This window comes from Ceratotherium simum, chromosome 25 (assembly GCF_057802395.1).
Source record: "Ceratotherium simum simum isolate JZ-2026a chromosome 25, ASM5780239v1, whole genome shotgun sequence".
NCBI lineage: Eukaryota > Metazoa > Chordata > Mammalia > Perissodactyla > Rhinocerotidae > Ceratotherium > Ceratotherium simum.
Genome location: NC_141924.1, coordinates 236776 through 263584, shown reverse-complemented (window position 1 = coordinate 263584; position 26809 = coordinate 236776). Strand labels below are relative to the sequence as shown.

Genomic DNA, 26809 nt, shown 5'->3' with positions numbered 1-26809 from the left:
AGAAAAGTTCTGTGTACCCTGAAAGCCTGGGCTAGAATCCAGGCTCTGCCATTTACTGGCTGTGGGACCCTGGAAAGTTATCCAATCTCTTGAAGTCTCAGTTTCCTCTTCGATAAAGTGGAAATGATAGCTCCTTTGCAGATTATTGTGAAGATGTACATAGCTATGCATACAGTAGGCACCCAAACCTACCAAATTAAATAGTTGGCGTGACTGTATGTGAAACAGTAGGTCTACACAGAGTAGTTGCTCAGGAAATTTGCTAGAATTAGATGAGAAAGAGATATGAATTCAACATTTATTTCATGCTAATAGGTGCCAGGAACCGTGTAAATTCTCAACAAGCATTGACTGATTTCATCCTTACAACAATGCTACGAAGTAAGTGCTATTACTCCCCATTGTACAGATGAGGAAACCGAGGATTACAGAAGAATCTAACCAAAGTCACACAGTTAAACAGTAGCAGAGCTACGTTCAAACCCAGTCCTGTTTGATTCTAGAGATGGAGCTCTTCAGCACTATATTTTCTTGCAATTGCCTCAAACAACACAGTGGGTGGTTTTGAGCCTGACTATCAAGATGGATGGAGCAAAGGAGGAGAAAGAATGGGGGTGGAGGGATGAGATGGGGAGGCTAATAAGTTCAATTTTGGGGCAGCTTGAGTGTATGGTGCCTATGGGGTGCCCAGGCAGAGCTATTTCACATGTGGTTGAAATACAGGATTAGGGCCGGCCCTGTGGCTTGGTGGTTAAGTGCGCGTGCTGCGATGCTGGTGGCCCGGGTTCGGATCCCGGGTGCGCATCGAGGCACCACTTCTCCGTCCATCCCGAGGCCGAGTCCCACATACAGCAACTAGAAGGATGTGCAGCTATGACATACAACTATCTACTGGGGCTTTGGGGGGAAAAAATAAAATAAATAAAAAAATCTTTAAAAAAAAAAAAGAAATACAGGATTAGAGCCCTGGAGAGACGCTAAACTGAAAATAAAGATTTTGATGGTTTAAATTATGGGAAGAGATGAAATTATTCACAGTGAATGTATAAAAGTAGAAGAGAAAATGGGACTAGGAAGAAACTCTTAAAAACATCAGCACTTAAGAGGAGAAGGAAACAAGCCCATAAAAGGCACTGATAAATAGTCATAAATGTAGGGAAATGGGGAGTGTATACTTGAAACCAATGGAAGAGAGAAAGAACTGACAAACTAATTCATTTAGTCAACAAATATTTATTGAATGTCAGGCACTGTTTTATGTGCTAGGAGTATATCAGCAACAAAACAGACAATAATCCCTGCCCTTGTGGAGTTTACATTCTAGTCTAGGAAGACAGGCAATAAACACAGGAATAAATAAAATTTCAGGTGGTAATAAGTGCTATAGAGAAAATAAAGCAGGGTAAGGGAGGCTACAGAGTAATGGAGTGGGAGGAGCTACTCCATACATAGTGAACTATGGAAATCCCTTCTGAGAAGGTGAATCTTGAAATAGACTCAAAAAAAGTGAACACGTGACCCCTACGGTTACCTTGGGGAAGAATTCTGTGCAGAGGGAATAGGAAAAAAAAAATCCCTTGAGAAACTGGAAATCAACTACAAGAAAAAACTGGGAAAATGACAAAGGTCTGGAGACTAAACAATATGCTACTGAACAACCAATGGATCAGTGAAGAAATTAAAGGAGAAATCAAAAAATATCTGGAGACAAATGAAAATGAAAATACACCATACCAACTCATACGGGATGCAGCAAAAGTGGTCCTGAGAGGGAAACTCATAGCAATACAGGTCCACCTTAACAAACAAGAAAAACCCCACATAATCAACCTTAAACTACACCTAACAGAATTAGAAAAAGAAGAACAAAGTCAGCAGAAGGAGGGAAATAATAAAAATTAGAGCAGAAATAAATGAAATTGAAACCAAAGTAACAGTAGAAAGAATCAATGAAACAGCTGGTTCTTTGAGAAGATAAACAAAATTGACAAACCCTTAGCCAGACTCACTAAAGAAAAAAGAGGGAAGGCTCAAATAAATAAAATTAGAAACGAAAGAGGAGAAACTACAACAGACACCACAGAAATATAAAGGATTATAAGAGAATACTATGAAAAACTATATGCCAACAAATTGGACAATATAGAAGAAATGGATAAATTCTTAGACTCATAAAACCTCCCAAAACTGAATCAAGAAAAAATAGAGAAAATAGAGAATCTGAACAGACCAATCACAAGTAAAGAGATTGAAACAGTAATCAAAAACCTCCCAAAAAATAAAAGTCCAGGACCAAATTGCTTCTCTGGAGAATTTTACCAAACATTCAAAGAAGATTTAATACCTATCCTTCTCAAACTATTCCAAAAGATAGAGGAAGATGGGGAACACTTCCTAACACATAAGAACAACATAAAGAAGGAAAATTATAGGCCAATATCGCTGATGAACATAGATGCAAAAATCCTCAACAAAATATTGGCAAACCGAATACAGCAATACATCAAAAAGATTATACACCATGATCAAGTGGGATTTATACCAGAGACACAGGGATGGTTCAATATCTGCAAATCAGTCAATGTGATACACCACATTAACAAAATGAGGAATAAAAACCACATGATCATCTCGACAGATGCAGAGAAAGCATTTGACAAAATCCAATATCCATTTATGATAAAAATTCTCAACAAAATGGGTATAGAAGGAAAGTACCTTAACATAATAAAGGCCATATATGACAAACCCACAGCCAACATCATACTCAACAGGGAAAAACTGAAAGCCATTCCTCTGAGAACAGGAACAAGACAAGGGTGCCCACTCTCGCCACTCTTATTCAACACAGTACTGGAGGTTTTGGCCAGAGCAATTAGGCAAGAAAAAGGAATGAAAGGAATCCAAATAGGCAACGAAGAACTGAAACTCTCGCTGTTTGCAGACGACATGATTTTATATATAGAAAACCCTAAAGGATCCATCGGAAAACTATTAGAAATAATCAACAACTACAGCAACATTGCAGAGTACAAAATCAACTTACAAAAATCAGTTGCATTTCTATATACCAACAATGAACTAACAGAAAGAGAACTCAAGAAGACAATCCCATTTACAATCGCAACAAAAAGAATAAAATATCTAGGAATATTTTTAACCAAGAAGGTGATAGACCTATACAAGGAAGACTATAAGACACTATTGAAAGAAATTGATGATGACATAAAGAAATGGAAAGACATCCCATGCACAGGGATCGGAAGAATAAACACAGTTAAAACGCCCATACTACCTAAAGCAATCTACAGATCCAATGCAATCACAGTCAGAACCCCAATGACATTCTTCATGGAAACAGCACAAAGAATACTAAAATTCATATGGGGCAACAAAAGACTCCAAAAAGCCAAAGCAATCCTGAGAAAAAAGAACAAAGCTGGAGGCATCACAATCCCTGACTTCAAAATATACTACAAAGCTATAATAATTAAAACAGCGTGATACTGGTACAAAAACAGACACACAGATCAATGGAACAGAATTGAAAGCCCAGAAATAAAACCACACATCTACGGACAGCTAACGTTTGACAAAGGAGCTAAGAACATACAATGGAGAAGGGAAAGTCTCTTCAATAAATGGTGCTGGGAAAACTGGACAGCCACATGCAAAAGAATGAAAGTAGACCATCTTCTTTCGCCATACACAAAAATTAACTCAAAATGGATCAAAGACTTGAAAGTAAGACCTGAAACTATAAAACTCCTGGAAGAAAATATAGGCAGTACACTCTTTTATTTTTTTTTTGGTGAGGAAGTTTGGCCCTGAGCTAACTAACATCTGTTGCCAATCTTCCCCTTTTTGCTTGAGGAAGATGGTCCCTGAGCTAACATCTGTGCCAATCTTCCTCTGTTTTGTATGTGGGATGCCGCCACAGCACGGCTTGATGAGCAGTGTGTAGGTCCACGCCCATGATCTGAACTCGCAAACCCCAGGCCACCGAAGCGTAGTGCATGAACTTAACCATTAAGCCACTGGGCTGGCCCTGGCAGTACACTCTTTGACACTGGTCAGAGAGGGATCTTTTCGAATTCCATGTCTACATGGACAAAGGAAACAAAAGAAAAAATAAACAAGTGAAATTTCAACAGACTAAAGAGCTTCTGCAAGGCAAATGGAACCAGAATCAAAATGAAAAGACAACCCACCAGCTGGGATAAAATATTTGCAAATCATATATCTTACAAGGGGTTAATCTCCATAATATATCAAGAACTCACACAACTGAACAACAACAGAAAACAAACAACCCGATCAAAAAACGGGCAGAGGAAACGACCAGACATTTTTTCAAGGAAGTTGTACAGATGGCCAATAGGCACATGAAAAGATGTTCAACATCACTAATCATCAGGGAAATGCAAATCAAAACTACACTAAGATATCACCTCACACCCATTAGAATGGCTATAATCACCAAGACAAAAAATAACAAACGTTGGAGAGATTGTGGAGAAAAGGGAACCCTAATTCACTGCTGGTGAGAATGCACACTGGTGCAGCCTCTATGGAAAACAGTATGGAGATTACTCAAAAAATTAAAAATAGAAATACCTTATGATCCAGCTATCCCACTACTGGGAATCTATCCAACGAACCTGAAATCAACAATCCAAAGAGGCTTATGCACCCCTATGTTCATTGCAGCATTATTCACTATAGCCAAGAAGTGGAAGCAACCCAAGTGTCCATTGACTGATGATTGGATCAAGAAGATGTGACATATATATACAATGGAATACTACTCAGCCATAAAAAAAGACAAAATCGTCCCATCTGCAACAACATGGATGGACCTGGAGGGTATTATGTTAAGCGAAATAAGCCAGACAGAGAAAGACAAACACTGTATGATTTCACTCATATGTGGAAGATAAACTGACATATGGACAGAGAAAACAGTTTGGTGGTTACCAGAGAGAAGGGCGTGGGGGGATGGGCACAAGGGGTGAAGGGGTGCATTTATATGGTGACTGACAAACAATATTGTACCACTAAAAGTTCACAGTGTTATAAACTATTATGACATCAATAAAAAAAAATAAAGGCCTTGAGGGTAAGTGTGCTTGGGTGTGGTTGAGGAAGAGTAAGAAGGCTAGCAATGTTGGGGCGGAGTGAAGGAGGGCAGGATGTTAGGAGATGAGGCAGAGAAGCTGGGGAGGATACTGCAGTTTATGTAGGCCTTTGGCTTTTATTCTGAGTGAGATGAAGTGATATTAGAGGAATTTGACAGAGGTGACATGATTTGAACTACGATTTAAAAGGATTACTCTGGGGCCGGCTCCGTGGCTTAGCGGTTAAGTGCGCGCGCTCTGATGCTGGCGGCCCGGGTTCGGATCCCGGGCGCGCCCCGAGGCACCACTTCTCCGTCCAACGCGAGGCCGAGTCCCACGTACAGCAACTAGAAGGATGTGAACCTATGACATACAACTATCTACTGGGGCTTTGGGGGGAAAAAATGAATAAATAAAATCTTTAAAAAAAAAAAAATAAATAAAAGGATTACTCTGGGGCCGGCCCTGTGGCTTGGTGGTTAAGTGCGCGCGCTGCAATGCTGGTGCCCCGGGTTCGGATCCTGGGTGCGCATCAAGGCACCACTTCTCCGTCCATCCTGGGGCCGAGTCCCACATATAGCAACTAGAAGGATGTGCAGCTATGACATACAACTATCTACTGGGGCTTTGGGGGGAAAAAATAAAATAAATAAAATCTTTAAAAAAAAAAAAAAAGGATTACTCTGGCTGCAATGTTGAGAATAGACTGGTGTGGACAGAGTGGAGCAGAGAGGAGGCTGCTGCAAAACTCCAGGTAAGGATGATGGGGCTTGGACCAGAGTGTTAGTAGTGAAAGAGTGAGAAGTGACTGGATTCTGGATATGTTGTGAAAATGGAGCCAACAGTATTTGCTGACATCCAAGTGGAAATATGAATCTAGAGTGTGATGAAAAGCCTGGCTGAACATCCACATTTGGGAGTCATTGAAGTTTGGATGACATTTATAGTCATGGGAGTAGCTGAGATCACTTAGGAAGTGAGGGTAGATGGAAGAGAGGTTTGAGCTCTCCAATGTTTAGAGTTTGGGAAGATGAAGAGGAACCAGCAAAAGAGACTGAAAAGCAGCAGCCAATGAGGTAGAAGAACCAGGAGAGTTCGATGTCTTGGAAGTCAAGTGAAGAAAGTAAACAAAGAGTGATTAATTGTGCCTCATATCAAACAGCATAAGAAATAAAAAGTGACCATTGGATTTGACAATCTGGTGGTCACTGGTGATCTTCACAGGAGCTGCTTTCATGGAGTGGCAGGGACAAAAGCCTGACTGAAGTGTGTTTAAAGAGAAGGAAAGAGGAGAAGTAGAAACTTGTGTGTTTTGGTTCAAAGAGAAGCAGAGAAACGGACCAGTAGCTAGAATGTTACGTAGAGTCACAGGTGTCTTTTAAGTTGAGAGATGTTACACCAGTGTCACATCTTACAAAAGGGCCCAGTGAATTCAGGACATTTGATTTGGATGTCACTGGTCATCTCAGTGAGACCTGCTTCAAGGGAGCAGTAAAAGTAGTAACAATATTTCCATGAAAAAAGACTTAATGGAGCATTAGACAAAATAGATAGAGCATGCAGATTTAGACAAGGAGGGTAGGAAAAACAGGAGATAATGAGAAGGTGATTAAATGAAGGTTTTTTGTTTTTTGAATTTACAAAGGCAGAGACTTGCCTGTCTTTAGGCTGTGTGGAAAGGGCTAGTTGAGCAGAAAAGGCTGAAGAATCAGGAGAAAGGGTAACTGATGGTGCAGAGACTGGTCTCAGACAGAAAAATGGTCACCTTACCCTATGAAGGTAAGGGAAGGGAAGGAGGTCGGGGTAGGGTAAGGTAGATAAGGATCCCAATGGTCCAGGTTCAGGCCTGAGGTCTCATTCATTTCATGAATGGCAATGAAAAGGTTTTTCTCCTAAGTATAGACATCCTTGGTTTGAGGAGAATGATGAAGGTTTGGCAAAGCTGTGTGCTTCCCTAGAGGTGCTTAGACACGCAGCAGAGAAGCAGTGGTAGTGTGGCTGAGGCCACATGGCTCCTCAAGACCCTAGGGTGACACAGAGAAAATGAATGGAGTGTAACTGGAGCTTGAAACGTGCATGTGGTGGACGGACAAGGTGAGAGCACAAGTAAGAAAGTGGTGTAAGGGATGTGTAAGATGATGGGTGGGGACAAAGCAGAGGCACAGAGGGACATGTAGTTGAGGGGCAGGAGATTGGGGGATAGAGCATGAGACAGCTAGAAGGATGGAGGCTGTGGCCAGAGGGATACCAGATCTCAGAGGAGGGATGTGTCTGGAAAGTAGATCCAGGGAAAGGGTATGAGCTGAGGTGGAGGAAGAAGACCCTGGGATTAGAGTCCATACCATTCCTTCCTGATAAGGTTGCCTAGGATGACAGCAGGACTAGGATTGAGAGGAGGCCTGGGCCAGCACACAAACCCAAGGGAAAGGGGGTAACGGCAGACTGTGGGGGTTAGGGGGCAGAGGGAGTGTGGTGGTGGGGGGACTGGGTTGGGGATCACTCTGGGTGTGAAGGGCTTGAGGGAATTGGGGTCATGGGGACTGAGGAATTAGGAGGTGTACGGAATGCAGAGGTCTGGGGTCCTGCTTGTGGTCTAAGGGTCTGGCCTGGTATGAAGAGTGTAATAGAATCTGGGATCTCTCTCGGAATGAGAAATGTGAGTGGATGAGAGGGCACTTGGATCAGAGATCCTTTGCGAGGAGGGTGTGTGTGAGTGTGTGACGTGTGGCGTGAGAGTCCTGGAGTTGGAGGGGGATGAGGGTCTGGGACCACTCCTGGCGCGAAGATGTGAGGGAATTCAAGGTGTGTGGTGTGTGGACTCCAGGAGTCCCAGGTGTGGGGGGTTACAGGTGAGAGGCTCAGGGTGTGTGGGACAAGGGGTCCAGGGTGTGTGGAGTCCAGGATGCGCAGGAGGGGACTGGAGGAGACTGGGGTGAGGAGACGGGTGTGTGGGGTCGGGCGCGTGCGGGGTGAGGAGACCGGGGTGAGGGGTCGGGGCGTGTGGGGTGAGGGGACCGGGGTCAGGGGTCGGGGCGTGCGGGGTGAGGAGACCGGGGTGAGGAGACCGGGGTGAGCGGTCGGGGCGTGCGGGGTGAGGAGACAGAGGTGAGAGTCCGGAGAGAGGGGTGAGGAGTCGGGGGTGAAGGGTCTGGCGCGAGGCGAAGGGCACAGGCCGGAAACGCCGTGGCCCCGGGCCGGTCACGCAGGGAGCTCACCTCCTGGTCTGCCTGCTCTAGGTCTTGCTCTGCTGTCGGCGCCACCACCGCCGGAGGCGTGAGGCGTCTCGACGGATGGAGGCCCCGCCCCTTTCAGTTACCAGACCCGCCCCCGGAGCTGGCCTCTTGCCCTCATTGGCTAGTCCCCAGGAGCGGAAGGGGCGGGGGCGCGAGCACGTGACTGCACCCGACCCCTGCTGGTCTCGCATGTGGGCCTCATGGTCTCATATGGGCCAAGGGCCTGGACTGAGGAAGGGCTGAGGTTGAGGGAGAGTAGAACTGAGATGGGGGGCACCTCCAGTGCTGACAGTTGTGATCCTCTCCTTGGCTCCTCGGGCATAAGGCCAGGCACACAGGGCCCTGTCTGTCTGCTTGACCATTGTGTCCAGGACAGCACTTGGCACAGCAGGTGCTAGTAAACATTTGTTGAATGACTGGCCGAGTGCCCCAATATTTTCAGTCTTCACAACCACCATGCATGGCCAACATGGTTGCATGTCTTACAGAGGAGGAAGCTGAGGCTCAGGAATTGAAGTTGGGGCCCAGGTACTGCAGCTGGGAAGTGTGAGCACTGGTTCCAGCCCAGGTCTGCCAGGCGCTGCTGGCCTCCAGGCAGTAAAAGCACAAATCACCAAGCAAGGACAGGTGAGAGAGCTGCTCAACCCTAGAGGGGCTGCACATAAAGCTTGGTCCAGAAGAGGTAGAGAGATCACTCCAGACTATATAGGCCAGTCTAAGGGGCTCAGTCTTCATTTAGAGGGTGAGGGGCACCTTAGAAGGGTGGTAAGCAGAGGAATGACATGGTGAAGAGGTCTCTCAGGCTGCTGCACAGAAGACAGCGATGGAGCAGGCTGTCGCTGTTGTTTGGGTGAGTGATAGTGGAGGTGTGGACAAGGGAGGTGGTGGTCATGGTGGAGGGAAGTACACAGAGTCAAGCGATTTAGAAGAGTTGACAGGGCTTGCTTGGTAACGTGGGAAGTGAGGGAGAAAGGGAATGGGTTAGTCGATGGAGGATGATACCACTGGCTGAGATGAGAAAAGTGGGAGAGAAGCCAATTTGGAAGATTGGTAACTTCAGTTTTGAACACTTTGAACACCTGTTGTTTGAGATTCCTGACAAACCTAGGACCCTGAATTTCCTCTCAGGAATTCTGATCCTTAGCAGCCTGATTGCAGACCAGGAAAAATAGCTAGAGTTGAGCCAGACAGTTCTGGGCACAGAGTGAGTACTCACCTATCTATTCAGGAGTCTGCTGCCTAGGCCACACCCCTTCCCCAAGCTGCCAGGTTCCTGCCCCTTCCCAACCTGGTTCTCTGGCTGTCCCTTCCCACCTGTGAGCCACTCTGCATGCTTCCAACCATTCCATCTAGACTTCCTAGAGCTGATTTATAGCACCCAAGAAAAACATGAATCAGGAATAACTGATGGGTAATATAGGCAGCTTCAGGGAAGAGTAGGAGTTTGAGAGGCTGAGAAAGGGCACAGGATTCCAGGCAGAAGGTTCAGTGAAGGCAAAGGGAAGGGTGGGTCTCCATGAGGGAAAGGAGTGTGTGGTTGGGGCTCAGGGTTCTTGGGAAGGGGCAGAGGAGACTCAGAGAAGATCAGTTGGGCTGGAATGTGAGGGGACTTGAGTACTGAGCCCAGCACAGAGGTGGGATAGCTGAAACACCCTGCAGAGCCCAGGGCAAGAAGGGATGAGCTCTCAGGGATCCTGGAGATGTCTGGTCTGCATGTGCCCTTGTACATCCAAAACCAACTAACTGTTCACCAAACATAAACCAAATGTTTCCTTTATATCCTGGGCACACAGCCAGACTACATTTCCCAACCTCAGCTGCAATATAAGTCCTGGCCAGTGGGATGTGGATGCAGGTGCTCTGTATCACTACCAGGCCAGGTCCATAAAAGCCTCCCATGAGGGACCCTGTCTCTCTCTTCCTCCATGTACCTGTTGCATGTTGATGTCCAAGGCAACTTGTGAGCTATCTGAGGAAGGCAGGGCCCCTGTCAGCCTGTCTTTGAATAATGGTATGGAGCAGAGTCTCCGTCTCAGCCAACTGAGCAAGAATTCTATTGGGTTAACCCATTGAGATTTCAGGATTTATCTGTTATGGCTGCTAGCCTTAACTAGTGCAGATCTGCAAACCCATGGGGTACAAGGAGCTTATCTGGGCCCGGTGGGTTGTCATGAGAGGTTTATACCCTGGGTTAGCACTATGGTTTCCCCTCTTATTTTAACCAAGAACAATCAGATAAAAGAACTTTGACTGAATTTCAACATTAATTAAAAGCCAGCTTGTTGGAAACTCTGCCCACTGCTCTCCCAGGGCCGGGTGAGCTGATATGCCCAAAAGCCTACCAAAACCCAGACACTTCCTCAGGGTAGATTACACAGGCACCCCAAGAGGCAGAGGTCTGTGAAGATTCTTTTGGAAGCCCAAGAAGGCTCTGATGTAACATTTTGTGAGCATAGATGTACTTTTATAAGCTTCTCATGGAGACCCAAAAGAGGTTAGGAGCCTTTGCCCTGGGAATCCTCTCACGTGCTCTTGTGGTTTTAACTACCTTCAAAGCTGTTACCAGGAGCCTAGGCTTCCTTAACTTTCAATTGATATTTTCAAGAGTCTATGAGACATTTTCACGAATATTTCTTATAGACACATCAAACAACATTTAAAAATCTCATTTAAGGGGCCGGCCCAGTGGCGCAAGCGGTTAAGTGCGCATGCTCCGCTGTGGCGGCCCTTGGTTTGCCGGTTTGGATCCCGGGCACGCACCGACGCACCGCTTGTCAAGCCATGCTGTGGCGGCGTCCCATATAAAGTGGAGGAAGATGGGCATGGATGTTAGCCCAGGGCCAGTCTTCCTCAGCAAAAAGAGGAGGATTGGCAGATGTTAGCTCGGGGCCGATCTTCCTCACAAAATAAATAAATAAATTAGTATTAAAAAAATAAATAAATAAAATAAAAATCTCATTTAATGACCCAATTACCTGAAAGAGAAAATGTGAGTTATTTTTGATGCCTCACTTTCGGGTTTGTCAGTCTTACCTTTAACGTTCTTAGCTTCCTGATTCTTCGTTCCTTAGTTTAAGTCCTGTCATTTCTCCCAACTCCGCCACCACCACGAGAAGTACCCTCTGACAGGTCTCCTTGCTTCTATCCTTACTGTGCCCAGAGTGATCTCATTAAAATTTAGGACCGATTACGTCACGCTCTGCTCAAACCCCAACAGCTTCCCCCATCATTCAGAGAAGCCAGAGTCTGGCCCATGTCACCCAACTCCATCTGTCCCCTCTTGCTGTTCCCTCCCTGACTCCCTGCCAGCCACAGGCCCTCCAGTACCGTTCCTCCATCGAGGCAGGCACCTCTGACCTTGAAGCTTTGGCTCTTGCTTTTCCCTCAGCCAGGAATATTCTGCCCTCAGGTACCTATGTGGCTTGTGCCCTCATCTCCGTCAGGTCTGAGTCAAAGGGCCCCCTCAGGAAGGCTAGCTTTTGCCACCCCCTTCCATTGCTCCCTCCCTGTACTGACTTCTCCTTCACGCTTATTACCATCTGACTCACTATGTAATTTACTCATTCTTCTTCGTTAATGCCTGTCTCCCTCACTAGACTCTGAGCCCTACGGGGGGATTGTTTTTGCTTGTTTTGTTCACTGCTACATCCCAGTACCTAGCATACTGTAGCACTCAACAAGTACTTGCAAAATGGATTATTCCAAAAGCCTCCTGGTTTCTCTTCCAGCCACTCTGTCCCCTGATCCATGCTTGCCTCACCCAGCAGTGAATTCCACATGGGCAGGTGGTGCCTTGTTCACCACTGGATCTCCAGCACAGAGCCAAGTAGATGTGGTCCTCAAAAAACCCTGGTTCCTAAGACAAGGCCCAGGACTGTATCTGATTCATTTCTGGGTTCTCAGCACCTAGCAGAGTGCTGAGATCTAGTTCATTCAAGCATGCAGCAATAATAATTGAGTGCCTACATACACTTTCCATAAAAATTATTTTTTGTTTACTTTTAATGTTATTTTAATAGAAAAGTGAAACCGAGGGAAGGAGCATATTTTGTTCCAGATTATCCTGTGTACCCTCTCATAGACATGACCACCTGGCACCCAGACCTCAGGCCTGGGATTGCAGCCCCTCCCTATGCCCAGGAGGAGGCCAAGGGCCTCCACAGGGCTGTGCTCCAGCCCAGAGGGGTGCAGAGTGCATGCATGTGCATGGAGGAGGCAGGTGGGCCCTCCTCTCTGGCAGACAAACAAACAGAAGTGGCCCCAGGGAACAGGTGAAGGTTCTGAAGCAAGAATTTATTCCAAGTGCACATGTGGGTATAGGCAGTGACCACAGCAGAGACACACATTTCAAAGCAGGTTACAAGCCTCTCTCATTCTCCCAGCCAAGCCCTTCTCTTGTCTTCTCTCTGGCCTGAGCTGGGGCAGGAGGAGGGCCCCCTAGTTCCCAAAGAAAACACAGGAACCTAAGTGCTAAGAGAGAATTACACAGCCTTATTTTTATTGGTATTTAGCAAAAAAAAAAAAAAAAATCAAAATTCCCTCCCGACTCCAACCCCACCTTCACCACCTGGGCCCTCAGGGAGCAGAGTCTGCCTGGGGAGCACCTGCTGCCAGAGCTGTCCTTGGAACCTCGGCACCTGTGCACGGCCATCCCTTGTGCCTGCGAGACAACCACAGACCCCTTCCTCCATAACTTGGGGATGAAAAGGGCAGCTGGCATTTTTTCCAGTCCTCAGCGGTCAGCCTTGGGAACTTGGAAAAGATCAGCGATATCCAGCAGAGCTTGGCGGATGTGGTTCCCAAAGCGCTGGGCATTCTGTGGGAGCCAAGAGCTCAGACCAACCTCCAGGTGAGCCCCCTACCCCTCTGTCCCCACAAGCAAGGACTCTTTCCCAGCCAGACAGGGCCCCAGGTGGTGCCCCCTCCTCAGGCCTGAGCAGGAGCAGGAGAGACTCACCGTCTCTGAGCTCGAGAACTTGCTGGAGACATGGAAGAAGATGGTGTTCTCGCCGGCGATCATGTAGGAAACCCCATAGCCATCATCTGCTACCTGAGGGCAGCACGAGGGGTGAAGAAGAAGAAGTAAACCAAACCTTGAAGATCTGAAAGCCAAGCTGATGTTATCCTTGCCCTCCCCACAGGATTTGCAGGAAGGGGCCCCACCTCCAGACACTGCATTTTTCCTGAGGTTAGGACCACCCCCAGGAAACAGTGTGAGCACCAAAGAGGTCTGCCCCATGCAGTTCCAGACCCCACCCAGGGATTCAGAACCTCATTTTTCCCTCAGGAGGCTCAAGATCACCACCTCTTTGCAGGGCATCTCTAGCTCCCTAACAGACCAGCCCATGTGAGTGTCTTGGTGGGGGAGCTGTACTCTCCAGGAAGCACACTTCAGAAGGGAGACTAGCGCTGGGCATGGTCACATTCCAGCGGGGGTTCGCATGGGTGGGGTCCCAGACACCTGTCTGCCACGGTCGACAACTACCCTCTTTTTCCATGCAGGGCAGGTCCAGGGCTGTGCTCCTGCCTCTAGTCTGACCTCCTTGAGGCCCTGCACTTTCCACTGAAACCCCTGGGCCCTGGTCCTGCCTGCCCGCCCCCTTCAAGGCACTTACAGGGCCAAAGCCACCGCCAGCGCCCAGGTGATTGGGGTACTGGTCTGGGTCAAACATGCGGATCTGGAATTGAGCAATCTGGCTGGTGGAGAGGCGCCAGGGTTCTGAGAGCACCTGCAACAGGGAGGTCGCAGTGGTCAGACGCCATGCACTGAGCGCACACCTGCCCACAGGTGGTGCCTGAGCACCTGCGTGAGCCAGCCACTGTCCTGGCAGAGGAGGCAGGAGTGAATGGAGTGCAGGACCTTCCTGACTGCTGCCCCTGGTCCCTAGGGTCTGTTTTCCCCGTCACAGTGTCCGCACAAAACCCTCCATCGAGTCTCAAGGCCCACACGACCTCTTGGTCCCTCTGGCCTCCTCTCCTCCAACCCCATCCCTCCCTCGGCCCTGCCCCCTCCCCTCCTCTGTTCCTTGCACACCACACACCCCTATCTCAGGGCCTGGGCAATGGAGGTTCCCTCCACCTGGACTCTGCCCAGCCTGATTGCCTGCAGTCTCTTCACTATTCTCAGGAGCCCTGTCAGCACCTGACATATCACACGTTTGTTTGTCCCTCCCCACTCACGAGAACACTGGCTCCACAGGGGAGGCTCTTACTCAGTGCCAGGACCACAGGCCTGGGTGGGGTGTGGAGTGGGAAACTTCAGGGGAGCCGGCCAGACAGAAAACAGGTCGAGACCCATCAGGAGAGGGCATGGGAACAGAGGACACACCTGTCAACAACACTGACCTCAGCCAGGAAAGGGGAGCTGACCCCCAGGTACTTGGAGACCACATAGAGGCAGAAGAGGTGCCTGTCGATCCCAGCCCCCGTCATGGCCAGGCGGTACATATTCTGGTGCTTCTCAGAAGCTTTCCGGAAGAGATTTTGGAGGTGTGCTTTCTGAGGGGGCAGAAGTGGAGCAGTAAAGAGTAGCCCTGACCCTGAAGGTGGGCAGGCGGTGGAGGGGTCACCTCACAGTGTAGCCATGACCCCTAGGGGTGGAGGTGTCACCACGTGGCCATGGGGGGGCTCACCATGTGGGTCCCTTCCACCATGGCCTGAACAAAGGCTGTGGACTCGCTAGTACAGGAACGTACGGTCTCGGTCCGTCCCTCCCGGAACATTCTAGTCATCGAGGCTTCATAGGTCAGGCAGAACTTTCCCCTGTCCTGGGGAACACAGAGGGGTGAACCTGGCAGGTGGGCCCCGGTGCCGCCTGCCCGCTCAGCAGCCTGGCGGGGCTCCTACCCGGAAATGAGCCAGCTGCAGGGCAATCTGTACAAAGGCATCAGGGCTGGTCCGGCACTTCTTGATGAGGCCTTTGCCAAAGGGCAAGAACTGGAAGCAGTACAACTCCACGTCGTCTGCCAGTGCCTTGGCCACCTGGTAGGAACTCTCGATGACTGCCTGGCACTGTCGAGACATGGAAAGGGTCAGCTAGGGGCAGAGCTCTCCAAGCAGGACTCCAGGGTCTTGTCTAAGAGGCCTGAGGTTTGAGTAATGGATGAAAATCTCAGTGTATCTTCAACACTTAAGGAGGAGGGGACACAAATGACAACCTGAGGGTATCAGCCACCAGAGGCCAGGCTGGGCTTTGTGGGGAGGAGGGAGGTGCTGACAGGGGCTGCATGGACACAGGCTCCCACCTCACATCTTTCTCTAACCACCAGATGGCCTCAGGATCTCTGTTCTCCCTGTGGCCAATCTGGACCTGTCCCTTCAGAAGCTCCTATCCATTCCCAGTGAGAGTGGGGATGGGCCAGAGTGGAGGAGGCAGCAGAGCATCTCAGGTACCTGTCACTCTCACAAGCCCCTCCCTGCCCCTTCTTGGCCTGCACACCTGCTCAGGAATGTCCCACTGCAGCCGCTGAGGAGGTGCCAGCGCAGGGTTCGGTTTGCCTACGCAGTGCCCAGTCTCTGTGTAGCCCAGGTAGAAGGCGTCAGTGCCCAGGACAAACTGCAGGGAGAAGGCCAGGCTAAGAGGCGGTCCTCGTCCCCCCGCTGAGCCTGCCCTGCAGGACTCCTCTCTGGGCCTCTTACCTCCCAGAGGTGCCCTATGATAGGGGCATCTGCCCACGCGTGTTCTGTGTTGAGGCCCAAGTGGCCATTCTTGAAGGCGATGAGAGTGAAAGACTTGTCGAACCACCTGCGGGAGCAAGAGAGGGAGCGATGATGCAAAAGCAGGTGGAGGAGCCCCGAGAGGTCACGCGAAGGCTGCGCCGCACCTGTTGTAGCAGTTGCCGTGCAGCAGGGCCTTGCCGTAAAGACTGAGGCTGGCCTCGTCTTCAGGGTCATAGTGGTGAGACTCCTCATCCAGGGCCACAAAGAAAGCGGCGCGTTCGATGGCATCCAGAGCAGCCTTGTTCTTGCCAGAGCTGAAGAAGGCCTGCCGTGCCTGCGCCCACTCCACTCTGGGGGCACAAGGGCAGGGCGAGCCGCGGGGTCACTGCGGGCTGTGGCCCAGGGTACCTCCCAGGACCTGGCAGGGCCTGGAGCTGGGGTAGGGTGGGGTTGCCAGGCTGTCCTGGAAGGTGTCCCTGCCCTCCGCGCACTCCCACCTAACCACTACCCAGTGGGCGCAGACAGAAGTGCAGCGGGTTCTGGCAGCTACCCCACTGAGGTTACCATCAGTGCCCCTCACTACTGGGGGTCTAGATTTGGACAGAGGACTCCATGCCCAGCACGCCCTTCCCTTGGTCATGCCTCTGGCCTTGAGTTCTAGGGCAGCATGCAGGGCCAAGCTCCCCTCCTCATGGGGCCCTGAACCTCAGCCAGGACAGTCTGTGCCCACAGGCCCCAATACCTTCCCCCCGCAGTGAGGGCCGCCAGCCTCTCCTCTCCAGGCTGAGGCAGGGAGGGGTCGTCCAGGATTCTCTGGAACTGCATCTCCAGGTCCTGAGGCTTGAGCAGGCGGGAGCCCTCATACAGCCACACCTTGAAGAAGCGGCCCTTGTGGTAGACAGCCACGTGTCTGCTGTCTGAGAGGTGCTGCAACACGTCTGTGACAGAGGCCAGCAGGCAGGCTAAGGCAGGACAGCAGGAACCTCCCTTGCCCTGACTCTGCCCTGGAATGGGCCCACCAACCGCATGCACAGTGACCCATGATGACCGTGCTTGGCCAGGCCTCTGCCTGAGCCTTGCACCCCTGGGTGTGCGGGGCAGGGTCACCTGCACTAACCAGGTCCTGTGCTAAGTGCCTCCATACCTCTCATTTAATGCCAGCAACAGTCCTAGGAGGCATCTCATAGAAGAGGAAACCGAAGCTCAAGAATATTACACAAACTGTCCCAATGTCAGAAATGCAGGCTGCTGCTCCTGCCAGACCCCTCTGCAAGCCCACCCACCTCCTCTACAGGCTCCACGAAAGCAGCAGCACTTCTCCTGCTGCTCTTCATAAGAAGACTACCTTCCCCTGCACTGGGAGCTCCTGGAGGGGAGGGGCCGCCTGGAGGGGAGGGGCTCTGCTCTTGGCCCCTCAGGGTCCCAGCACTAGCATCATGCCTGTAAATAGTAGGTGTCTAGTATTGGTCACAAACTGACTATTTTTCACAGTTACACAACCTTGAGTCACCGAGGACACTTGGTGACGAGCAGATAGTAGGGTGCCTAGCCATGGTGGGCCCATAGCTGGGAGAGATGGGGCTCCATCCCAGCGGCCCCACCATGGGCGCCCAGTACCTGTTTTCTTGCCTGGGATCCGAGTGGTGTTGAACATCCTCTCCATCTGGTAGGAGCACATGGGCACCATGCCCAGGGCCATCACCTGGAGGGAAGGCCCAGCATGGTTCAGATGCGAGCCTCCTCCCCCTGTCGTGCCCTCAACCCCAACACAACTCACAGGCTTGATATCTTCACGGTCCAGTTTACGGCGATACAAGATCATGGCATGGACGATGTTTCCCAGGCGGGCTGCCTGCACGTCTGTGTTCTTGACAAGCACAAAGTCCTACAGAGAGAGAGCAGAGCCTGCAGGGTGGCTGTGATAGGTGTGCACAGCAGTACCTCTCTGTCCAGGATGTCACCTGGGTCTCCTTGGCCGAGGACTGGAAGTGTCTTGCCCCTCCGTCTGTCATGCACATGCTATCAGGGTGAACTGCAGAGACGAAATGTCTAACTGGTCACGTCACTCCTCCGCCCCAGCTTCGACCTGAGCTGCTGTTCCATAACTTATTTCGTTTGTTCCTGTTTTGCTTTGAGAAAGTGGTTCCCACAACTAAAAAGCAGCTTAAAACCTCTGGTACAGACAGGTTATGTATAAGTTTCTGTGAGAACAGCTTTATGGAAGAGGGGGATTCTAGCACACTACTCAGAATGTGCTTTGGACAGTGGGAGAGGAGAGGGGTGCATGGTGTAGACCATGGTTGGGTGGCAGGAAGACCCAGTTGCCTGTGCACAGGCTTGTGCTGGGAGCAGGAGAAGGGCCAGTCACATGGGGTAGGGGCCGAGAGTGACCACCTGAGCTCTAAGAGAAGCAGCTCTGGATCCACAGAGTGACACGAAGAAAGGCATGTTTAAGGAAGTTCCTTGGTAATGGTGTCAGGACAGCTAGAAACCCATGGCCGGGAGGCCAGCAAGGTAACCAAGGAAAGAAGTGATGGAGCCTGAGCTGGGCAGGGCAGTGAGCCTGAGGGACTCTGAGAGCAACAGTGTCAGGTGGTGGGTCTACTGGATTCTCCAATGCTCAGTATCCCCATCACCCCTAAGCTGCTTCCTGACTATTCCTCTAGCATCTCTCCCATCTTCCCTTTCCCTCAGGCCTCACTCTAGAACCCCCACTTGCCTGTGGAAACTGTCACCAGGGCTCTGGACTGTCCTCCAGGTCCTTTGCCCTGAGACCCAGAGCTGGGGACACAGCTGAACACACAAGAGCCCCCGTGGCTCTGGCTCTTACCATGACATAATAGTTGCTATTCACCATGAGGGGATTCCTGCCTCGGAGGTAGATGTACTCTTCCCACCAGTCACTCACCTGTAGGTGGGTGGGAAGTTAGAGCTAGGGCACAGGGCAGGGTATGGGCAGCCAGGACACAGGCTGGTGAGGGTAAGCCCGGGAGGGGAAACTCACATAGTTAGTTGCCCACCATGACTTGAGTACCAGGTACTTCTGCAGCCGGGGGGCAGTCTTGTCCTGGAATTCCTTGGCCAGCGTCTCCATGCGGTAATATTCCTCGTTATCCAACAAAGGCCGCACAGACTCCAGGTACTGTCCAGCCAGGTTATTGTCAGTGTGGGGCCCAGACAGCGATGGCTGCCTCTGTCCTGACCCTGTTCCGACCCCAGGTCCATTGCTCTCAGGCCCACTCTTTGCAGGGGTCAGTCCCTTATGTTTGGACAAGTTCTCTGAGTCCAGCCTATTCTGCCCACTGGGATGCCCAACCCAGGCCCTCACCCGCTGAATTGTGGCCTGCACACTAGGCACGGGAAGTGTGGGCAGAGATGTCTGGAAGCTGTAGAGCATGGGCTGCCGGCTGGACAGAAGGCGGACACAGATCTAGGAGTACAGAGCAGAGAGTGTTGGAGTGGAGCCAGAGAAAAGAATGGAAACAAACTAGCAAACACTTGAGGAGTTGGTCCCCAGACTCACAGAACCAGGACAAACCACGTGCCAGAGACCAGTGCCCCAAATGGCTCTCCCCTCCAGCTCAGAACCCCAAATAAGGCCCCCCGGGGTCTCAAACCAGATGCCTGAAGCCCTCCACTGGCTTCTGCTCACAGCCCAGACTTTGGTGAAGTGGCTGGTTCGGCCGTGCATCTCAAACATCCAACCGTGGTAGGAAAGAAGCAGTTTCAGGGTTTGGCGGAAGAGGAAGATGCCCATCATCCAGACCCCCGTGGAGAAGACGGCCATGCTGAGAAGCGCCTGGGTCTGGGGGGTGTGGTAGGGGCCACATCTGTCAAAGAAAGGGAGAGAGCTGGAGGGGGTCCACTCAAGGCCAGCCTTGGGGAAATTCTGACTCTGTAGTCTTTGGTGGTTGTGAACTATCTTGCGGGAGGCACCAAAGAAGAAGAACCTTGGGGCCGGCCCGGTGGCTTAGCGGTTAAGTGCGTGCGCTCCGCTACTGGCGGCCCGGGTTCGGATCCCGGCCGTGCACCGAGGCACCACTTCTCCGGCCATGCTGGGGCCGCGTCCCACATAGAGCAACTAGCAGGATGTGCAACTATGACATACAACTATCTAGTGGGGCTTTGGGGAAAAAAAGGAGGAGGATTGGCAATAGATGTTAGCTCAGAGCCGGTCTTCCTCAGCAAAAAGACGAGGATTAGCATGGATGTTAGCTCAGGGCTGATCTTCCTCACACACAAAAAAATAAATAAACAAAAAGAACCTCCCTGGGCATACTCACATTTGAGTGTATCACTTACGAATGTGGGACTGAGATGATGGTGGTCCCTGGGGAAGACTGCCCCTATGACCTCCAATGGCTATTGTCCTGTATCTGCCTAGCTCAGGAATCCCGGCCTTGGAGCCCACCCGGCCCTCTCTCATGGCCTCGCTTCTTACCCCTCAGGGAGGCATCTCTGGATGTAACAGACCAGCCCCATGGAGATGTCCACGTTGCAGTAGGAGGAACCCATTGTTGCCATGACGACAACCAGCCAGCTGGTAGGGCTGCCAGGGTACACACCCCTAAGGATGCCATTCTGTGGGGCAGAAATAGGCATGCTTACGGAGCAGGAAGCACTGCGATAAGCAGGCACCTATGAGGTCCCGGTCTTTGCCTGGGAGGCTTTCTCCCTTCCTCACTTGCTGGTCTTACTCCTCCTTCATGTCTGGTCTTACCGCTTCCACACTCCCGCACCTGCAGCGCCTGATTACTCACTGTGTCCCACTGCCACTTCTTGCACGCCCGTCTCCCCTCCACACCTTGAGCACCCCTCTGGTTTCTGCACTGGTAGATCCTGTCACCCAGCAGAACTGCCAGCCAAGGTGTGGGTGGAGGCCCTTGACAGTGGGGCAGCAGCTGACACCTGGCCTCTGCCTCGCTGGAAGGCTCTATTCTGCACCTGCAAGGAGGAAGAGGCCAGGAAAACCACCTGCGCCCACCTTGATGCGAATCAGGCGTTTCTTCCAGGAGTTGATCCCGGACAGGTAGACCTGTTTCAGGGCCTCCCGACTGAGCCGGAAGTCGACCCCGTCTGGGGTCACCGTGAACTGGAAGGCTACGGCCTGGTGCGCTTCCGCCATCCTGGGGGTTGGCCGGCACCTGGGAGGGGGAAGGAGGGTGCACGGGCGTCTCAGGCCCGCCCCGCACTCGGCCGCCCGCCGCGCCCAGGCCCCGCCCCGCCCGCGCCGCCCCGCCGGGCCCGCGCCCCCGCCCCCCACCCCCGGCCCGCCCGCGTCCCCGCACCCCAGCCCCGTCAACGGCCGCTGAACCCTCGCATCGGCCTTCCGCGGAGGCTCCGCCGAAATGGTGCAGGGGTCGGGAATGGAGTCGAGGCCTTGAAAACTTCAGGAGCCCCGAGGACAGTAAAGAGGGGGCTCGAGGTGGGGGGGAGAGGCGCCCCCAGAAGCACAGTCGGTCCCGGAGACCCCCGCCCCGACCGCGTGGAACCCCGGCGCCGTCCTCGCCCGTGCGCCCGCCCAGGGCTCTGAGCCAGGCAGGTCGCCCTGCGCTGCCCCCCCCTCAACTCACAGCTCGGGTTCGCTCCTGTCCGCGTGTGGGGCCAGTCGCTCTGGCCCGTGTCCCCACGTCCTTCAGGCCTGGCTACCCCCGCCCCGCCCTCACCGGGAACCTGACACCCACTCCCAAATTTGGGTTGAGAAAACAGATGGGGTGGGGGGGTGGCAACCAGAATCCCCTCCCCTCGCTGGTGGAAATCAGGAGTGAGGGGGGTCGAGTGTCTGCAAGCCGAAGATTGCTCAAAGGTCTGGGAACCTGGGGGGGCCCAAAGAGTCTCACGTGAGGATGGTGACATTAGAGCTAAAAATAGCTGAATGTAGGGGAAAGGTCATCAATGTGTCAGCTGTGCCGCCTGTCCCCTGATGTTGTGCTCAGGGTTGAGCAGCCTCACCCCAGGGCCCTCTTTGTACCCCCATTACTCCCCAGTCCCCCACCCAAGTCCTCCTAATATTTATCACTTCTAAACTGTAGCCAGGGAGTAAGGAGGGCAGGTAGCTCCCATGGGCAGAGTGGACCCTTAACCACTTTCAAGCCCAGAGCACTGAACAGCCATGCTTTTCAGGAGGGGAAACTGAGGCTCAGAGCAGTGGTCACTTTGTCAATCTGTGTGCATTTCTTGGTTGGTACTTTCTGCTGCACCCGAGCAGGGCAAGGACAGAGTGTGAAGGAAGAAGCTTGTTTATTGTCTTAAGGTACACAGCCCAGGGGCTCCTGCCCACTTGCCTGCCATGAGGACCTGCTCAAACCTGGGGAGAGGTTAGCCTCCTCAACCCCAGTCTTACTCCAGGGGGCTCAGCCCAGTCCCCAGGGCCTCCTGTTCTTTGCCCCTCCCTCCAAGGTCCTGCCCTGGAGGTGCGGGGGAAAAATCCAGGGAATTGGGGGTCGGAGAGTCAGGACGAGGGGTGGAAGCTGGTCAGCTGCCCCTTCTGCTGGAAATAGAACTGGAATCGAGACTGGGCATACTCCTAGGGAAGGAAACCCACCCCACACATTGGTGAGAAGACTTGGGACTAGCACCCCACACCACACTCAGTCTGCCCACGGGCCACCTAGGACTGCCCAGATTTCCCAGAGGACAAGAGGCCCGTGCTGCTTCTCCTCCCCCCACCTAACCGCCCACCTGGGTTATTTACCAAGTAACCAAATTCTATGGTGGACATAGACGCCTGGAGGATGGACCAGAGACCCCAAAAGAAATGGGATGCCAGAGCATACCTGAGGGAACAGGAAAAGTACAGAGTTCAGAGCACCTCTGGCATCGCCTGGATCCCCTCCCTGAGGCTGGTCAAGCCTAACCCCTACCCTGGCCTGATCTTACCACTCTCTAACTGTCCCTCTCTGTCAGTCTCATACCTCATCCTTGCTCGCTGCCCCCACTTTGACTGCACCCTTACCTGCAGCCCCATGAGTCTGTCTGCCTCTTCCTTAGCCCCCTTTCCTCTGCACCCTGCTCCATCACCACCCTACCCATCTTTCCTCACCGATTGACCTCTACCAGCAAATCTTCTTCCAGTTTCCTCTGCTCCTCTCGGGAGATGGTCTCACCTTTCTTTACTTCTGCCAGGTAATGGCGAATAAAATGGAGCTGGCACCAAAAGATGAGAGTCAGGAAATGGGGAGAGCGTGGACCATTTCCCAGTTAATACCCTTTCTCACCATTCCTTCCAGACTTCACCTTCCTCCTCCCTCGCAGGCCAGGTCCTACTCCCCACCATCTGGCCCACATACCTGCTGTCCCCGGGTGGGGTAGTCTGCAGCCTGCGCTTTGTAGAAAGGCCACTCCTCATGAGTATAATCATAAACCCACTCACAAAAATGGTTCCCAATGTCAAAGCCCCTGGGGGAATAAGGTGGATACTCAGTCCCTAAATACCCTGGGCAGCTGGGATGCAGAGATGAAGGCCAGGTCTGTTTTCCAGGGCACTGTGGGAATAGACCCATGGGAGGCCATCCTCTCACCCTCACCTGTAGTTATAACTGCTGTACTCAAAGTCGACCAGCATGAGGCTGTCAGCATCTTTTGGCTCTGAGAGCAACAAGATGTTCCCTGGGGGAATGGGGTAGGATTCTGGTCACTCCAGGGCCCTCTGGCCCCCCTCACCTTAGGCTGGGAGACTCAAGATGCCTTCTCCTACCTTCCTGGATGTCGTTATGGCAGAAGACCACTGGTGATGGGGTAGAATCTAGCAACTTCCTGCAATGGAACAGGGAAATGGGTCCTCAGCAGGAGTGACTAGAGGTGGGTCAGAGCCACCCTCATGGGCCAGGCCCTGACCCCAGCCTTCAGCAAATCCTGGGGAAGACCCCATTAGGTGCCTGGCACCACCTCCTGTGCTCTTCTGCTCCCCATCCTGCCTGCCCTCACCTGAGGTTGCCTATCTCATCCTTCAGGCTGTACATCTCCAGCAGGTTCATCTGGGGGAGACCAGTCGGGGGCAGGTCCTGGATCTGCTTTAGGTACCTAAAGCCCAAAGAATAGGATACACTCACCCTGCTATCCTTCCCCATCCCTCTCCTATCGACCCCAGGCCAGGCTGTCCTACCAGTTTTCTTGTCACTGTATGACTTGTCTGGCAAACGTTTGGAAGCCTGTTCTGTGAGAGACCATGCTAGACACTGGGACACCTGATCCACTCAACTGGAGGGCTGAACAGAGTCATGGAGGCATTCAGTCACAGCCCAGGGTAGTAACTGCCAGCACGAGGGGTCAGCCCAGGTGTGCAGGAGCCTTGAGGAGGCCCCTGACTCACCGCTCCATGGTCCCAAACAGCCAGCGGGGCTCCTTAGTGAAAGGCATCTCCATGCCGTGGAACTGGGCCATCTTCGTGGCAATGGCTGCCGACAACACTGGCTCTCGAAGCTCGCGCGTTTTCAGTGGCCGGCTCTGCACCCAGGAACCTATCAGGATGGTGAGGGGGCTGGGGCAGGAGGGGGTAGGGGTGGTGGAATGGCGGGAGGTCAGGGTCTTGGGGAAAATTCCCTACCTGGGGTGAGGGATGTGAAGGCAGACACTGGGAAGGGGGATGGGGCTGGGGAAGGAGGTGCCGTGGGGAGGTCGGGGCCGGGCTGGGCTCGTACTGGGATGTACTGTTCCAGCCGCCCCTCTGGAAAAACTCCGTAGAGCTGGGGCCCCAGCGACCGCTCTGCAAGGATGGCGAACATCACGCTTTCGAGGACCAAGGAGTCCACGCCCTGAAGGAAGATGGACAGCAAAGGGGCCAGAGAGGCACTGGCGCACACAGGAGGGTCTGCCTTCTCCTCCCACCGCGGCTGGGGCTCTGATTCCACCGCCTGGGGCTCCGGAGCGCACGCTCTAGCCCCCGAGGGGACAGGCCCCCACTCGAGCCTCGGGTCCTGACTGCGCCCCGGGGACGGCACGCCGGCGCACGCACCCGAGCGGCCCTCGCCCGCTCACCTGCAGGATGGCCCCGTACAGCCGCAGCAGCACCTCCCGCGGCTCCGCGCCCACGCTGGGCAGGTGGTCCGGCAGCGCGCAGCGGAAGAGCAGGTTGCTGAGGCCCCCGCTGCAGACCCAGCGCAGGGCGCTCAGCCCACCGCCCGCCGCCCGGACCCCGTCCGCTCCCGCCCCGCACACGCCCCCCGGCCGCCCACCTCACGGGGTCCACCCTCAGCTCCTCGGGCCGCGCTCGGCGCCAGGCCCCGCCCAAGTACTCCCGGCACCACTGGTAGGCTCGGCGCTCGGCGTCACGCGACAGCGCCGAGCCGCGCCGCGCATTCGGGGCCGCGTCCGGGCACTTAGACTGCCGCAAACTGTCCTTGGCCAGGCGGCCGCCGACAGCCCCGCCTCCGGCCGCAGCTGTCCCTTCGGCCGCCATGGCGCAGGCTTGGCCGGGCCCAACGCCCAACCGCGCTCAGCCGCCTTCGGATGGGCTCGGCTCCTTCCGGCCGCGCTCGGCTCTGCTTCCGGCTAGCCCAGGCTCCTCCGGTCACACTCGGGTCTCTCCGGCTCTATTCGGCTCTTTGCGGCGTCCCTCGGCTCTCTCCGTGAGCCCGGTCCGGGGGCCCTTTCCGAAGGCCAAATTCCGCGCGTCTCCGCCTTGGCCCGTCCCTGCTCGGCGAAGACGAATGGCCTCTCTCTTTGGGCAGAGCCGCTCGAAAGAAAGGCCGCTGTTTGGACCGTGACCCGGAACTAAGAAACGGCGTGGGCCAATCAGAAGCGCCGTGAGAGGTTGGGCGCGCGGCGCAGAGGCGTGTCACGTGGGGGAAGCACGTGGGCACGTGGGGTGTCCCCGGCTCGCGTGCAAACTGGCTTCTCCCCGGGAGTGGCGCGGGCCGAGTGCTTTAAGGGTAGGTGTCCCCAGGAAAGTGCTGTTGAGGGAAGGTGAGCCTTCGCCAGGATCGGAGAGCGGGCGGGGTAGTTGAGCAAGGAAGAGAGCCACTGAGTGAGTGTGGCCAGCCCCGAGTGTGGGTCACACCTGGGGGAGGAGAGCGTGTGTGTGACTCAGCTCTAGGGGTGGAGAGTGTAGGGCACGCGGTAGGTGCGTAAGTGAAAGATCGGGACCCTTGGGACAAATCCGGTGGCTCTAAGTCCCTTAAATGCCCTGTCACCACCGAGACTCCCGTGTCGGTTGAAGCGTACCTCTCAGAGGAAGCGCTTGTCGCCCTGCGTGAAGCTAAGGTCTCCATGCCCCGACTCCACTCGCCCTCTTGCCTCTAGACCTTGAACCAATTACAGAATCATTCCCAGGAGAAGGCTCACGCGTTAGAGCAGACACCCGGGGCCGCACCGCGTCTCTTTGGCCCACCTCGGCAGTTGGAAGAGCTCTCAGACTCATCCCACAGTGATGGGATCCCGCCTGAAGTCCGTCTCCTGCATTTCTGCTTCTGCCCCAGGCTGGAGTGGCAACCAGCATGACTTGACCCATAGGGATCTGTGGCAGTGCCTGTTGGACCATGGTGTTCTTTGGGGTGAAATAGGTAGGCAGCTGACTAGAGTCGTTTGATTTGAATAAACAGAAAGAAATGAAGAATTGGTGATCAGAAAGCGAATGTCAGTTGCTACAGTGGAAAATCACAATCCCTCACCCCGTATTTAAATCTGAGCCAGTTTTGAGACCTGGAGCCCACTGGTTGAAAGGGAGACTTGGTCCCTTTGAGGAAGGATCCTACAATGCCACCATAAGTATATACAAAACATATTCCTCCAATCCTTCCCCAAAGGGACCTAGAGCCACTTAACAGAGTAACTAATTGACTTTGGAATAGGGACTTTCCAGAT

The 26809-nt window shown here is 52.8% G+C and overlaps 2 protein-coding genes across 13 annotated transcripts in view; both read right to left on the bottom strand.

The window, feature by feature from the left end:
- The window catches only part of LOC101387243 (carnitine O-palmitoyltransferase 1, muscle isoform), a 40347-nt gene extending 18275 nt beyond the window's left edge, over positions 1–22072 (bottom strand). The window contains exons 1-19 of one of the 7 annotated variants that reach the window (XM_087448623.1): positions 21298–22072; positions 20994–21153; positions 20451–20590; positions 19662–19839; positions 19338–19439; positions 19014–19151; positions 18840–18917; positions 17787–17894; positions 17627–17711; positions 16752–16971; positions 16174–16359; positions 15989–16094; positions 15789–15905; positions 15197–15361; positions 14983–15117; positions 14696–14848; positions 13966–14079; positions 13308–13400; positions 12822–13166 (exon numbers count right to left, since the gene is read on the bottom strand). In XM_087448623.1, the coding sequence (XP_087304749.1) occupies positions 13083–13166; positions 13308–13400; positions 13966–14079; positions 14696–14848; positions 14983–15117; positions 15197–15361; positions 15789–15905; positions 15989–16094; positions 16174–16359; positions 16752–16971; positions 17627–17711; positions 17787–17894; positions 18840–18917; positions 19014–19151; positions 19338–19439; positions 19662–19839; positions 20451–20590; positions 20994–21134 (2343 nt within the window). In that variant the 5' untranslated portion in view covers positions 21135–21153; positions 21298–22072 and the 3' untranslated portion in view covers positions 12822–13082. The other 6 variants (XM_087448625.1, XM_087448626.1, XM_087448624.1 and 3 more) reach the window with 6 other exon arrangements.
- Positions 22073–22232: 160 nt separating this feature from the next.
- CHKB (choline kinase beta) lies at positions 22233–25641 on the bottom strand. Of its 6 annotated transcripts, none has more exons than XM_087448629.1 (11): positions 25183–25633; positions 24986–25094; positions 24555–24762; positions 24321–24468; positions 23936–24031; positions 23706–23764; positions 23536–23617; positions 23299–23407; positions 23052–23155; positions 22691–22785; positions 22233–22535 (listed from the first exon to the last, which is right to left on the bottom strand). In XM_087448629.1, the coding sequence occupies exons 1-11, from the start codon at positions 25404–25406 to the stop codon at positions 22363–22365; spliced, it is 1407 nt and encodes a 468-aa protein (XP_087304755.1). In that variant the 5' UTR covers positions 25407–25633; the 3' UTR covers positions 22233–22362. The 6 variants fall into 6 exon arrangements, 4 of the variants coding, with proteins under 4 accessions (XP_087304755.1, XP_087304756.1, XP_004438072.1 ...); XM_087448630.1 differs by having other exon boundaries at positions 22704–22785; positions 25183–25630; XM_004438015.3 differs by having other exon boundaries at positions 22704–22785; positions 24321–24454; positions 24649–24762; positions 25183–25627.
- Positions 25642–26809: the final 1168 nt, after the last annotated feature.

Excerpts from the sequence above, each read along its gene's own strand:
- CHKB (XM_087448629.1), bottom strand. The coding sequence starts at position 25,406 with ATGGCGGCCGAAGGGACAGCTGCGGCCGGAGGCGGGGCTGTCGGCGGC. Across the intron at positions 23,408-23,535 it reads TACAGCAGTTATAACTACAG|GGGCTTTGACATTGGGAACC; the intron begins GTGAGGGTGAGA and ends TTATTCCCCCAG. Across the intron at positions 23,156-23,298 it reads ACCCCACCCGGGGACAGCAG|CTCCATTTTATTCGCCATTA; the intron begins GTATGTGGGCCA and ends TTTTGGTGCCAG.